The 13,758-nt window shown below is 34.7% G+C and overlaps 1 protein-coding gene across 3 annotated transcripts in view; it reads right to left on the bottom strand.

Moving 5' to 3' along the window:
• Window positions 1-766: 766 nt before the first annotated feature.
• Window positions 767-13,758, bottom strand: part of LOC140814001 (putative disease resistance protein At1g50180) — a 28,515-nt gene continuing 15,523 nt past the window's right edge. The window contains exons 1-3 of one of the 3 annotated variants that reach the window (XM_073172846.1): window positions 3,213-4,400; window positions 2,241-2,668; window positions 767-2,168 (exon numbers count right to left, since the gene is read on the bottom strand). In XM_073172846.1, coding sequence (XP_073028947.1) covers window positions 987-2,168; window positions 2,241-2,668; window positions 3,213-4,218 — 2,616 coding nt within the window. In that variant the 5' untranslated portion in view covers window positions 4,219-4,400 and the 3' untranslated portion in view covers window positions 767-986. Of the gene's footprint in view, window positions 2,669-3,212; window positions 4,401-13,758 lie in introns of those variants that run through there. The other 2 variants (XM_073172845.1, XM_073172844.1) reach the window with 2 other exon arrangements.

Here is a 13,758-nt window from a genome sequence, read left to right as displayed (position 1 = left end):
AAAACGTTACAGTTCAAACATTTTTAGATTTTCAACCTCATTTAAAACTAACGCAAACTCAAACTCAAACTTCTTTAAATATTAACGCAATTTGATAAATATATTTTTAATCAATATTTTCTCACGTGTGTTGCATATGCACCTCTTCTAGTACGTACATACATACATATATATACATACATATATATATATAGTGTGTGTGTGTAAAAATGTTCAACTTTGATGGGATTAATTTAATTTTTTAAAAGAAAATTTCAAGTAGAATCATGTGCCACGTGTTGAAGAATTTATTGGGAGATTCGTTTCGATTTGCATTCACATGCAAATGTCGGCCATGCATGAACCAACAATCCACAAAAATAATACAACTAAACCGACAAGGCTAAAAACGAAAACAAAAACTAAATCCTAACAAACAACAACAGATCCAAATAATCATATTGATAATACACGATGCATTTTTCCGGTGGATAAAATCCGACCTAAGACTGGCCAATACTCCAACACATAAATATATTCTAGCTGGGAGACTCCAAACTAACTCCAATATATAAAGTATTAATGATAAACATCAATTTTACGCACAAACTAATTCCATATAAACTTCTCGCGTCGAAGAATTATATCTCAAAAGCGTTCAACGCTTGACCTACAACATATATTCGATTTATCCATAATTGGCAAAGAGTAAGATAACCGTATTTTGAGACTTAATAGATGACCTTGACTTGAACATGACATGATACTAATTAATAAATTTTGAACGCCAATAATTAAGGTAAATATCTGAAATTAAATATTCTCATCGGCACAAAATTATTTCCTAGTGAATGACACTCAGAACTCCATAGACAAGAAGAGGAAGTAACCTGAATGATGGAGATACAGTTCCCAGGATGTGATGTGTGCAATCTTATATTCAGCACCCAAAAGTAATGAATTTTGAAAATACATGTAATTTTCATGTATATTAAGGTTTTCCAAAATCAATTAATGGTATATGACTGATTTTGTGGTAATCTTTCTCCTTCTCTTCTCAACCGCTCCATGAAATTACTGGACATTCCCCCAATGGTCAGCTTTGTGATGGAAGTCATGAAAATTATTCCTTGTGGATTCATCTTCAATTTCGGACAACCAAAGATTGATAGATCCGAAAGATTTGGCATTGCCCCTTCTTCCACTCTCCATTCCTCTAAATTTCTCAATGCCAAAAGGTTAAGACTTTTGAGCTGAGGAAATCCTTTACTCCCACAAACCATGTTAGTTCCAGCAAATGCACCCCAGCACAACCAAAGACTTCGTAGCGCCGGAAGATGTTGCAGTGTTTCCATCGGATCATCCAGAATTCTACAATTAAAAAGTCTCAAAGTATGAAGATTCTGGTTTAACTGAGGGTCCCAAGTCGGCAATCTCCTCAATGGCCCATCAATTCTCAAATAATTAAGTGGGCAATGTGTTAATGAATCGATCACAAGTGAACCTTCCTCGGAACTCAAATCACTCACTTCAATATCTAATCTTGCCTCCCGAAGCTGATCCTTGAGTTTAGTGATGTGTTCAACAACCACAGACAAGCTTCCTATATCGTAAACATACCCAACAAAACATCGGAGATTGATTAACTTTCGGAGATGGTTAGTATCAAAGATCTCGCTACTGAACCCAATCAATGTCTCCAATTCCGTTAAGCCATCGAGTCTTAGGCTTATACCACCATCAGCCGTCGTTCTAGACAAATTACCCAAAAAGAGATGCCTCAGTCGTCCCATCTTATTAATTGAATTTGGTAACATCAGATCTCCTAGCGATCGCAGATCCATTGATTGTAAGCATGGTAGTTTGCAGACAAATTCTGGCAGCTCCGAGAACCAGCTATATCTTATACTCAAATGCTTGAGCAACACTAGTTTTCTCAGCGCATAAGGTAACTTATTATCCTCAAATTCGCATCTTTCCAATACCAAGACTTTGAGAGATCTGAGCAATGCGTCGCTGAATAGATTTTTAAAATCTATATATGTTATTTGGTTGTTTAGCAATAGAATAGATCGCAAGTTTGCATTTTTAAACCGTGCAACAATACATGCTGCATCGTCATCGACCAAATTGATTGCTAATCTTCGAATTTTTCCTTGAGAATCTTCGAAAAAATTCTCTTCTTTTCCCTTTGGCAAACATAGATCTCTCACCAAATCATGAAGGCGGCACAATTTATATCCCTGGGGACTCATTTTCACCTGAACCATGCATTTGCTTGCTAGCTCATTTAAATAACGTTCAGCAACATCCCAAAGAGTTTCCTTTCGCCCTTTATCGTCTGATGAAATCAATCCTTCTGCCATCCATATCAAATAAACGTCTTCCACATTTATATCCTCGTCCTCTGGAAAACATCCCAAGTACAGAAAACATAACTTTAGGTAGTAAGGCAATACGTCGTAACTCAAGTTTAGTACATGTACTACCCTTTGATGATTGGCGTCAACACCCTTCCCATGCTTCAGGTGTGAATCTATATTCTCGAGAACCTTTTTCCAGTCGCTTAAATATCGTTGTCCTCGCAAAATTCCACCAACAACGGATACCGCTAGGGGTAGACACCCACATTTGCGTACCAGCTCCCTTCCTATAGCTTCAAAATGTTCCGAGTTGGCTGTAGATGACCCTGTGTGCACATAAATCAATCTCCATCTTGATGACATTAGTATATACACAACAATAAACAAATAGATTCATTGGATTGGATCTCTTGAAATTATAATTGTAATAATTTGACAACATAAAATTAAGTTGACTTGATTGTCATAGATATCACCTTAATCTTGAGGTGATAATGAATTGTGATTACTAACTTCCCAACGGGTGATATCAGATTGTTGGTAAATATCTCGGTGCAGGTTTTGGGAATTTAAGTGAAATATTCTTAATATGTAATCTTGATGTGTTTACGTTTTCATATATTTGTTTGAGTTAATTAATTTTTTAAGATTAAGAGAAATTTAATAATTTAAATTATTATTTATAATTCCTAATCATGCTTTTTTACTTGCATATAGGTGAACAAGGAAATCGAATAAAAAATGTTGGAAAAGAGATAAATTCATGAGTTTAATTGCCACCAACTGTGGACACAAAGAGAGAAATTCACCCAATCTGCCTTTTATCGTATTTTATTGCAAGTATGGATCAGCCAATGGAATGAAACTAACCTTCATAATCATGGATGGGAAGAGCTATCTTTTGAAGCAGATCCCAGCTTTCATCCTCCGTCAAGCACTCTAGTTTGTAGACAAATTCTGTGTCTGCAATCGTTTGATTTCGAGTGGTGATCAAAATTTTGGAATTCGATTCTGCTAGAGGAAATGCATTTTTTAAGATATTCCAATGATCGGTTTCCCATATATCGTCAAGAACCACCAGACATTTTTTCGCTTTTTGTATATCGTATAGTTCTCTCACCAACTCAGCTTCCTCTCGTTCATTGTTTTCTCCTGGAAGAAGTTGCCTAAATATTTCCTGGAAAATAGATTTTGCTTGAAGTTTCTGTGTAATGCAAACCCAAGCATGAGCTTCAAAACCTAACTTGTGTTGGTAAATTTTTCTGGCAAGAGTCGTCTTCCCCAAACCACCCATCCCGCATATAGAAATCACTCGATATGTCCTATCATCGTTTTGCATACGCGAGACGAGAAGATCTATGTCGTTCTTCATACCAACGAAGTGCTCATCAATTCCATGACCGTATGTTTGTCTCAGTAATCGTTGATCGTCATTGCAATCGAAACTTGACGATCCCTCCCCAATACTTATAGACTCCAACTTTTTGGTGAGTTCAGCCATGCGAGACGTAATATATGCAGTCTCCTTCCCTATCTCGTGAAGAGTCAAACACTCACCCAATATGCAAGTAAATCTTTTGAGCCTTTGTTTCAAGTTCTTGGCTCCTCTTTTTGATGTAACTTCAACAGCATATTTTTCAAGAACATCCCCAGCCCTTGTTGCCAGATCTATAAGTTCTAAGACCCAACCACGCACGATGTCAGAGTTGTATCTGTCCCGCCGCTTGTCGGCATCCTTCAAGAAACGGCGCATCGCTTGTAACTCCCTTCCGACATCCTCAACCTGACCTTCGACACCTGATAAAAACTTCGCTTCTTCGATCAACAGGTCACGCAGCGTTTCCAAAGCCATTGTTGCAGCAGCAATATCACCCATCTTTTAGCCAAGAATTTTATGGAAGATGATGGTATATGGCGTCAACTAAATAAATGTTCCTGCCAATTGGCCTTTTAGAAATTCAAGTCAAATTAAAATAATCAGTCAATACACCACAGAACATGATCCAAAAGAATCTTTTGTATTAAATAAGATAAAAGACTAGCTGGCCCATCCATATAATTTCTTGTTCGAAGCTACAGCATGTAAAGCAGAGTCAATTGGTATATCGTGTGGGTTTGGAAGAAAAGTTTTAGTACTCTGAGAGTGAGTTTTAGCAAATATTTTTATTTTTTAAATAATTGTTTATTTAATTTAATAAATATATTTTAATTTTTTACAATTAGATTTTTAAATTTAAATCATATATGAGAGATATTTTGTTATTATGTGTTTAAATTAAAATATTATTATTATTATTTCGAATTTTATTTAAATTTTAAAAAATCAAAATCGAGTTGAATCGAATTGAGTTGTGACTTTTTGGGTTGGTTCGGTTTCGAGTTGAATTTGACTTGAACAATTTTTAAACGACACCATGCGTAAGCCCGACCAGACACCCCTAGTTTGTGTGTTAAAAAAACTATGACAGCTTCCCATGTGATAATTAATTAACGCATAGTCAACTAAATGTTCCTGCCAATTGGCCTATTAGAAATTCAAATCAAATTAAAATAATCAGTCAACACTACAGAGCATCTCCAAAAGAATCTTTTGTATAAAATACAAGAAAAGGCTAGCTGACTCATATTTCTTATTCGAAAACAACAAGCTCAGAAGTACAAAATTCAGAAACCAGACTTTTTATTCATAAATACTGAATATTTCAATGTCTGATACAAACTCAATGTCAAATGTTTAACAGCGAAAATGTAAAACCAAATATAACGTCTTAACAAATGCAGCAGAATAAACATAAAGTACAAGTCTTCTTCACCAGCCCCAGAATTGAATCTGCTCTTCTTCTTCTAACTTTTCTTCCTCGTTCTTATCTGAGATGGGTTTGGTGGATGAGTGATATGGTTGTCACTCAGTAAGCAGGGGTGGGAATAACTCCCAGTTTTCGAAAAGCCATTTTTACAGAAACAGTAATACAATAACATACAGAAAACTCTTATTTTCAGAATAGGAATCAAAATCCAGAAATCACACGTTTCAGAACAGAAATCAGAATTAGTAAGCACTAAACACGTTAGTGAATTTCATGGCTAAACTGATATCAGTCCCCTATATGTTCTCTCCTCTAAGGGGTGAGGCCAGAATCAGAAATCATAATTCAGAGATGTTCAGAATATATATTCCTACTATTAGTTCACTAGAGGGTTTCAGTGCTTAAAAAATCAGATATCAGAAATCAAACATACAGAAACTGTGCTTTAAAACAGAATTATCAAACTAATTACAAGATATTTATATATAAGCTCACTTACCGTAATTTGCTAAAAAATGTTTTGGTTGAAGTCTGAAAATCTGCTTGCCTCGCTACTGGATTTTACAGCTCGAAAATAGACACTCCCTTAGCTCTTATTTCAAGTGATAACTCAAGACTTGTGTAACTACAATTTCAGAAATCTGAGGGTGATATTTATAAGCCAAATTCTGACTGTTAGACTCCCTATTAATGGCATTATCTGCCATGATGTGCCATTAACAGCATTTACTCCATGTTAAATGTTTCAGTTACAAGTCATAAACAGAATCAGTAGCTATCTGTTGAAATCTCGCTACTGAATTCTTCTGTTGCTGGATTCTGTCTGCTGGAAAATATCATCTTCTGAAATATTAGCTGTTGCTGGAATTTTTAGATTCTGCTGGAATTTTCCTTTGCTACTGAATATTGCTAGCTGCTGAAAAATGCTAGTTGCTGCTGGAAATTAATGTTCTCACATCCCTCCCTCCTTATGAAAAGTTTCGTCCTCGAAACTTGGTTATGCATGATCCTCAAATAGATAAGGGTATTGCGCTCGCATCTTTTCTTCCAACTCCCAAGTAGCTTCTCTTTCGATGTGGTTGGACCATTGTACTTTGACTTATGGAATAGGCTGCCCTAGGGGATAAATACATGGTTAGAACATCTCCTTATTATGTCTAAGACGTGGCCAAGTCGCCCTTTCGAGGCTTGGTCCATGGTGTAATCGGTTTTTAAATCAAACAACAAGAACAGCCCCTTCGACCCTTTTAAATTCTGCATGTGTCCTCTCAGTTTTGGGTGTTGGTGCGGATCTTGGTTGGCTCTTTAGCCCTTAGCCATGGTTCAAACCGTACCCTAGGATGTTGGTAAGAGCCTCTGGTCAGTGGTTCAAGCCCCAATGTCCGGTAGACTCGAAAACGACGCAAGGAAACGAAGGCGCTGCTGCTGTATTTTGTGGACAACAAGTGGTGCGTCGGTTCAGAGGCTCGTTAGTTTAGCCCATGGCCTTCGACTGGACAGTACCTCATCATGTTAGGAAAGTCATGTTTTTGGCGATTTTTGATTTGGTCAATATAGAGGTCGTACGAGAATTTACGGTGCAAGGTGCCAAAGTGACTCTCGAAAGAGCGTTTCATGTTTTGGCCTCCATTCACCGAGATTTCGACTTGTACAATTTTAAGAGCATTATTTCATCATTTTAAGAGTATTTTAATCATGACTAAACTTTGGTTCGGTGTTGGTTCGGGTTGGCTCGGAGTCATGATTAAATACTAAGTCATTGGGCGTAATTGTCTCGTTTTTTGATTCAATTACAAAGTTTGGTCAAGTAAATCATTTGCATATTTTCATGACCTAATTAGGTCGCAGCGAGCCTGGGAACGATCCAACCCAATCCGTAAAATTAATACAGGATATTTAATTATGTTATTTAATTATATTACGTGCAAAATATTCATTTTGGGATTTATACGATATTGCTTGTGGTCACTTTACTACCATGGGATTATTACTTCACCCGGTCGCCAGTTACCGGTCAGTTAAGTTTTGTACCACCTAGTATACTGTGGTATTAGTCTGATCAAACGCTCATTATTTCATCCGGTCGTCAGTTACCGGTCAGTTCAGTTCAGTTCAGTTCAGGGGCCATTCGCGTAGAACATAATCTCAACAGAAAATTATTTCATGCTATTTTATGACAGGACTCTACGGAGCAAACATTTCACTTACGACTTTCAGTTCAGTTCAGTTAGGCACGTAGTATTAATTATTCATGATACGATTTTCAGTTCAGTTATGCAAGCATTATAATTACTCATGACATGATATTTTCACTTTGCATGCAATTTTATTATTATTACTTGTTATTTACAATATATGCATGTTGAGTCTTTAGACTCACTAGACTTGATGGTTGTAGGTACTGATGAGTTCGGGACCTAGGGCGGGGACCAGTGAGCCATCGTGGGTCGGCAGTAGTGGAACCCGAGGACCTCATTTTCAGCATTTACTATTTTTATGCTCAAACATTTTTCTCGTTGTTGGATTATTTTAAATTATTATTTTGCAAACAAACATTTACTTCCGCTGTTATTTTGGAACATTAAACTTCATTTATCAAGTTTATTTGTGAATGACGCATTTTAATTAATTAAAGAGAAAATTTTAAATTTTTCCGCAAATTTTAAAACACGAATTTACGGGCCTCTACAGTTGGTATCAGAGCAATGGTTTTGTAAAGGGTTGTACTACTACTGACCTCGAGAAGCTCACGAAGTCACGTCTGTGGTCTGTAAGTTTTACATTTATACATTTTATTTAAAGCATGAATTATTTTAACCGCATGTCCTCATGAATTATTTGTACGTTCAGATTTTAATTGTTCAGTATTATTTAAATTTAAATAAATTATGGAATTATGCATGTTGGTTACGTTTGGGTTATGTATGGAACAGTATGCCTCTTAGACGCATCCTTGAGCGCACGAGAGATGATGAGCGCCGACATGAGGACGGTGAGCATCAGAAGCAGGAGGGAAATGCACCTCTACCCCCACCAGACATAAATAAGAATTTCGCTATTGGGCATTAGGAGAGGTCGTAAATTATTTGACTATATTAATTTTTGGGTTAGTAGTACTGATGTTCTACTTATGGGCCATAAGTTAAACTTAAAAATTATGAATGCTTTCGGGACTTGTAGAATTTGTTAGAAATTAATGATGGTTCGTGGTTGCTAGTTGAATTAAATTTTTGAGGATTCCATGCAAGGATTAATGATTCGAAGACTACGACGATATTTGGAAGTATACAACGTAGAATTGATTTAGGATACATGCTCTACCTAGTTAGATTTAAGGATGGAATTGCATGAATTGAGAATTTTAGGGACCTAATAATAATTAATAATTTGAGGACCTAAGTGCAAAACAAAAATTCTAAGGGACTATTTTTGAATTTACCAAATTTTGGGATTAAATTTTGAGTTCGAGAATTTAAAAGTTTAATGAGGTAAAGATGAAAAATTTTATGGGGACAATGATGCAAATTTCGAAGAGTTGTAAAGTCAAAATGTAAATTTGGAGAACTGTAAGGGTCAGATTGCAAGTTTCAAAATTTTAAGGATTTAATGCGAACTTTTGAGGAACTTGGGATTTTAAGTATTTATAGAAATGTACGACGTGTTATGAAAATTAATTTTGGGTTTAATAAACTTAAGAGTATTGAACCTTATGATACGGGAAATCTATAAAATGAAATTGAGAATACTGAGGACTAATGGGTAATTGTGGAAATTTCGAGATTTAGGGAAATTTTTGATGATATTCGAGGAAAGTAAGAATTAATTCTACAATTTTATGAAACTTGAGAACTTATTTAGTAGTAAGTAAGAATTGAACGGTTTAAATGATATGAATTTTCGGTTATTTAGGCTCGAAGGAAATGTAGAATATTTAGATATTTGGGTTATAATGTTATAATGAATGGTAACCAAGGACATCGTAGGATGAATCAATCTTAGGCGTGAAAATTTAAGCGTTAGTGAAATAATGTTGTGGCAAATTAAGAATTTAAAGTGACGACGATTTAAGGAAAATTTGATCGGTTAGTTAAGTTATAAGGATAAACATTGAGTTAGTAAATTTTTGGGAACATAAGTTTGATATGTCACAAGTTTTAGTCATGATTTTAACAGTTAAGATTATACCTTGTGAGAATTTAAAATTTTTAGGAAAGTTGGGTACGATGATGGCTAGTTTAATTGGTAGACGCACGTAAGAGGTGAGGTAGACACCTTGTCTTGAGAAATTTTGGAAGTCATTAACAAACTTGTGACCAAACGGATATGTGTATTGGAATTATTTTATTCAAAACTATTTGGATTAGGTAAGTTTGAATTTCAAATTCATGGGATATTTGTTCATACGGAAATTTTAGGTGAAATAAAAAACAAAAGAGAATTAGTTGTGTTCAATATAAGTTATCAATTGATGAATATTAAGATTTTTTTTTTATCAAGTAAGAAATCTAAAAGTTTGATATGGGGATTCTAGAATTCTATGGGTTATAAGTGAAATTGATTTATTAAAGTTAGTCTAATGCTATCATGGGCTAACTTATTAAGTTTATACGATAGTATTAATTAAGCATTAAGGATATGTAAGATTGCGACATTCGCTTCATAAGATTGCGACATTCGCTTCAATAAGGAAAGTCCAAAGGTCTTAGGTCTCAACTTTATTCTAATTGAAAAGAAATAGTTTAAGCATGTAATTGGTGCCAGAATAATTTTATTATTTAGGTAGAAGATCGGTATCGTATATTTTGGTTTTTTTATAAATTAAGACTACTCGAACTTAAGATTTGCAACAACGTTATATTGGGATGTACTTCTAAATAGTTAGGTTATGTAATATTGGTGTGGTAAGATAAAGATTCGATTCAAGGATCTTAGTCTAATATTATTATGAGATTGAGATAATGTTTAACTTTTAAGTGTTTTACCCCAAGACAGAAGTCGATAAAAAAAATTTGGTGCTAAGATCTCCTAAGTCGAACGGCATGAATGCCAATACTTGGACTTAAAGCTTTAACGTATCTTGAGTTCAATAAAGTTAATAAAGGATGTTGTTAAGATTTCAATATTGGAATATAATACGTCAATGAACATCTTGGGTATATTATAAGGAAAGTAAAGTACGTTAAATTTGGACATCCATCTCTAGTATGAGGAATTGCGGGATAAGTCAAAATTCGGGGCTATCGTTGAATAGAACTAAGTCACCATAAGTTGTTTTAAGTTGCGATTCACAAACAAGGATTTTGATAGACAAATTTATTTAGGATTGAGGAGACGTAAGACAGCTTAATATTTATCTTATCAGAGTAGCGCATCGGAAGCGTGGATTATTAGGATTCTAGAATTAAGAGTCTAAACTTTTGTTTATCAAGGATAAGCGAATTTCGAGGACGAAATTTCTTTTAAGGAGGAAGGATTGTAGAACCGTAAATTTGACCGCGTATAAGGCATGCATAATTCTAGTATTTAAACTAAAATGATTTTATTTCATGAGTATTTAAATTATTTTCTTTAAAATCTATTTATTTAATGCAGTAGTTTAGTTGCTACCTTTTCAATTAAATAAGTGAGATCAGACTGGAGTTGGAGTAAAGAGATAACTTTTAATATTTAGAAAACATTCCAAAAATTTATTTAAGATAAATAACAAGTTGATTTATTGTAAAAGAATGTTTAAGGAAAGTTTAAGAATTTAATTAATTAATTAGAGATAGTAGTAAATAAATTCTTTTGGGTTCAATAATTAATTAAAAAGTCTAAATTAAAATATGTGACCAATTGAGATAAGTTAATATAGATTTATTTTAATTAAGAAATTTCAACTTAACATGTTAACAATTTAATTTAAGGATTTAGCCATGCATGCAAGATAATGTTATTCTTTAATTAATTAATTCACTAAAATATTTAAAGGGTAGATAAAACTTTAAAGAATTAAAATGCAAGATTTAAGAAATATTTTCCCTATCATTATCATTATTTTTCGGCCATTACACTTCAAAAGGTTTAAAAATATTTTAGCAACTCCATTTTTGATATCTTTCCTTAATCCTTTCGTGGCACAATTAATTCTCTCATTTTAAATCCTCAATAAATATTAATTAAGCAATTTTCCTACCCATTTTATCAAAAAAAAAAAAAAAATCGGTCATCACCTTTGAAGATTTGATTTAATTTTAGAAAATTCATTTTAATAACTTTCCTTATCCCTTCATGGTGGAATAGTCTCTTCATTTTATTTTAAATCCCCACTAATTAATACTTAAGCAATATTTCCACCATAATTATCTAGAATTTTCGGCCACCTCTTGATAAGCTCTAAATTGTTTGTTAAATATTTGACAACTCATTCCTTTGATTCTTTTTCTTACCCTTTTCTTGATAGATAATTCCATAAATTTTATTCACCACTAATTAATATTTAAGCAATATTTCTACCATGTTTATCTAGCAATATTTCATTCTCATTCATCTTTAAAATTTCGGCCATCACCATTTAAAAAGATTTGATATTTGTTTAACAACTCACCATTTTATTTCTTTCCTTAATCTATTTTTGGTAGATAATCCCTTCATTTTTAATCACCAATAATTAATTATTTAAGCAATATTTCATCCCATTTTAAAAGAAATTTTCGGCCACTCCTTGGATAAATTTAAAAATAGGTGGCAACCCCCATCTTTAATTATTTCCTTATATTTTCTTGGGAGATAATTCCCTCACATTTAATCATCAACAATTATTAATTAAGCAATTTTTTTACCCCATTTTGGAAGCAAGAATCGGCCACCTCCCTCCTAAATCAACCCTCAATCCCATAATATATTATATCATTCCTTATCTCACAAACTCAAAGGATAGCAAGATTTATTTTCTCCCTTTCTCTTGATAACTTTCCCATTCACTTCCTAAACTTCCTCCCACTCCATATTCTCAAAATTTCAGAGAGAGTTCAGTAGAAAATTCGTGAGCCATCAAGGAAAAATAAGAGAGAAAAATAAAAGAGAAAACAAGAGAAGAGAACTCAGTCTCCGTCGCGTCGTGTCGTCGTATTTATTCGTTTTCTTTTCAAACGAAATCCAGGCATGTATATATTTTTATTTGCTCTTCAATCAAGCCATATTAGTATTTTGAAACAACATACTCATGATTTTATTTAAGCAAAACCGAAATATAAGAACACTTTTTCAAAAAAATGAAATGCAGATTTTCTTCAGCCCTCTTGTTCTTCACGGTTTGCTTGTTTATTTGAGTACAGGTGGATGGCTCGTGTCCAGGCTCTCAAGGCTGCACCTAGACACGTACTAGGGTGTGTCAAGACCATGTTGGTCCATTAGTTCAAGCCCATGCATGCTGGAATTGAGAAAATACAGCAACACTCCATAAAGCCATATTTTTGTTCGAAAATTCTGTTCTTGTTGTCAAGTAAGATGAATCTGATCTTGGCTGCCCTAGGGGCTATAGCCATGGTTAGAACATCTCCTTATTATGTCTAAGACGTGGCCAAGTCGTCCTTTTGAGGCTTGGTCCATGGTGTAATCGGTTTTTAAATCAAACAACAAGAACAGCCCCTTCGACCCTTTTAAATTCTGCATGTGTCCTCTCGATTTTGGGTGTTGGTGCGGATATTGGTGGGCTCTTTATCCCTAAGCCATGGTTCAAACCATACCCTAGGATGTTGGTAAGAGCCTCTGGTCGGTGGCTCAAGCCCCAATGGCCGGTAGTCTCGAAAACGACGCAAGGAAATGAAGGCGCTGCTGCTGTATTTTGTGTACAGCAAGTGGTGCGTCGGTTCAGAGGCTCGTTCGGGTTCTCGGTTGGCTTTTAGCCCATGGCCTTAGACTGGACAGTACCTAATCATGTTAGGAAAGTCATGTTTTTGGCGGTTCGTGATTTGGTCAAGTTTAGAGGTCGTACGAGAATTTACGATGCAAGGTGCCAAAGTGACTCTCGAAAGAGCGTTTCATGTTTTGGCCTCCATTCACCGAGATTTAGACTTGTACAATTTTAGGAGCATTATTTCATCATTTTAAGAGTATTTTAATCATGACTAAACTTTGGTTCGGTGTTGGTTCGGGTTGGCTCGGAGTCGTGATTAAATACTAAGTCATTGGGCATAATTGTCTCGTTTTTGGATTCAATTACAAAGTTTGGTCAAGTAAATCATTTTCATATTTTCATGATATAATTATGTCGCAGCGAGCCTGGGAACGATCCAACCCAATCAGTAAAATTAATACAGGATATTTAATTATGTTATTTAATTATATTACGTGCAAAATATTCATTTTGAGATTTATGCGATATTGCTTGTGGTCACTTTACTACCATGGGATTATTACTTCACCCGGTCGCCAGTTACCGTTCAGTTCAGTTTTGTACCACCCAGTATACTGTGGCACTAGTCTGATCAGACGCTCATTATTTCTCCCGGTCGTCAGTTACCGGTTAGTTCAGCTCAGTTCAGGGGCCACTTGCGTAGAACATAATCTCAACAGAAAATTATTTCATGCTATTTTATGACAGGGCTCTACGGAGCAAACATTTCACT

Source organism: Primulina eburnea, chromosome 15, assembly GCF_022965805.1.
Source record: "Primulina eburnea isolate SZY01 chromosome 15, ASM2296580v1, whole genome shotgun sequence".
NCBI lineage: Eukaryota > Viridiplantae > Streptophyta > Magnoliopsida > Lamiales > Gesneriaceae > Primulina > Primulina eburnea.
The sequence above is the reverse complement of the archived record's forward strand: the minus strand, read 5'-3'. Positions and strand labels throughout refer to the sequence as shown.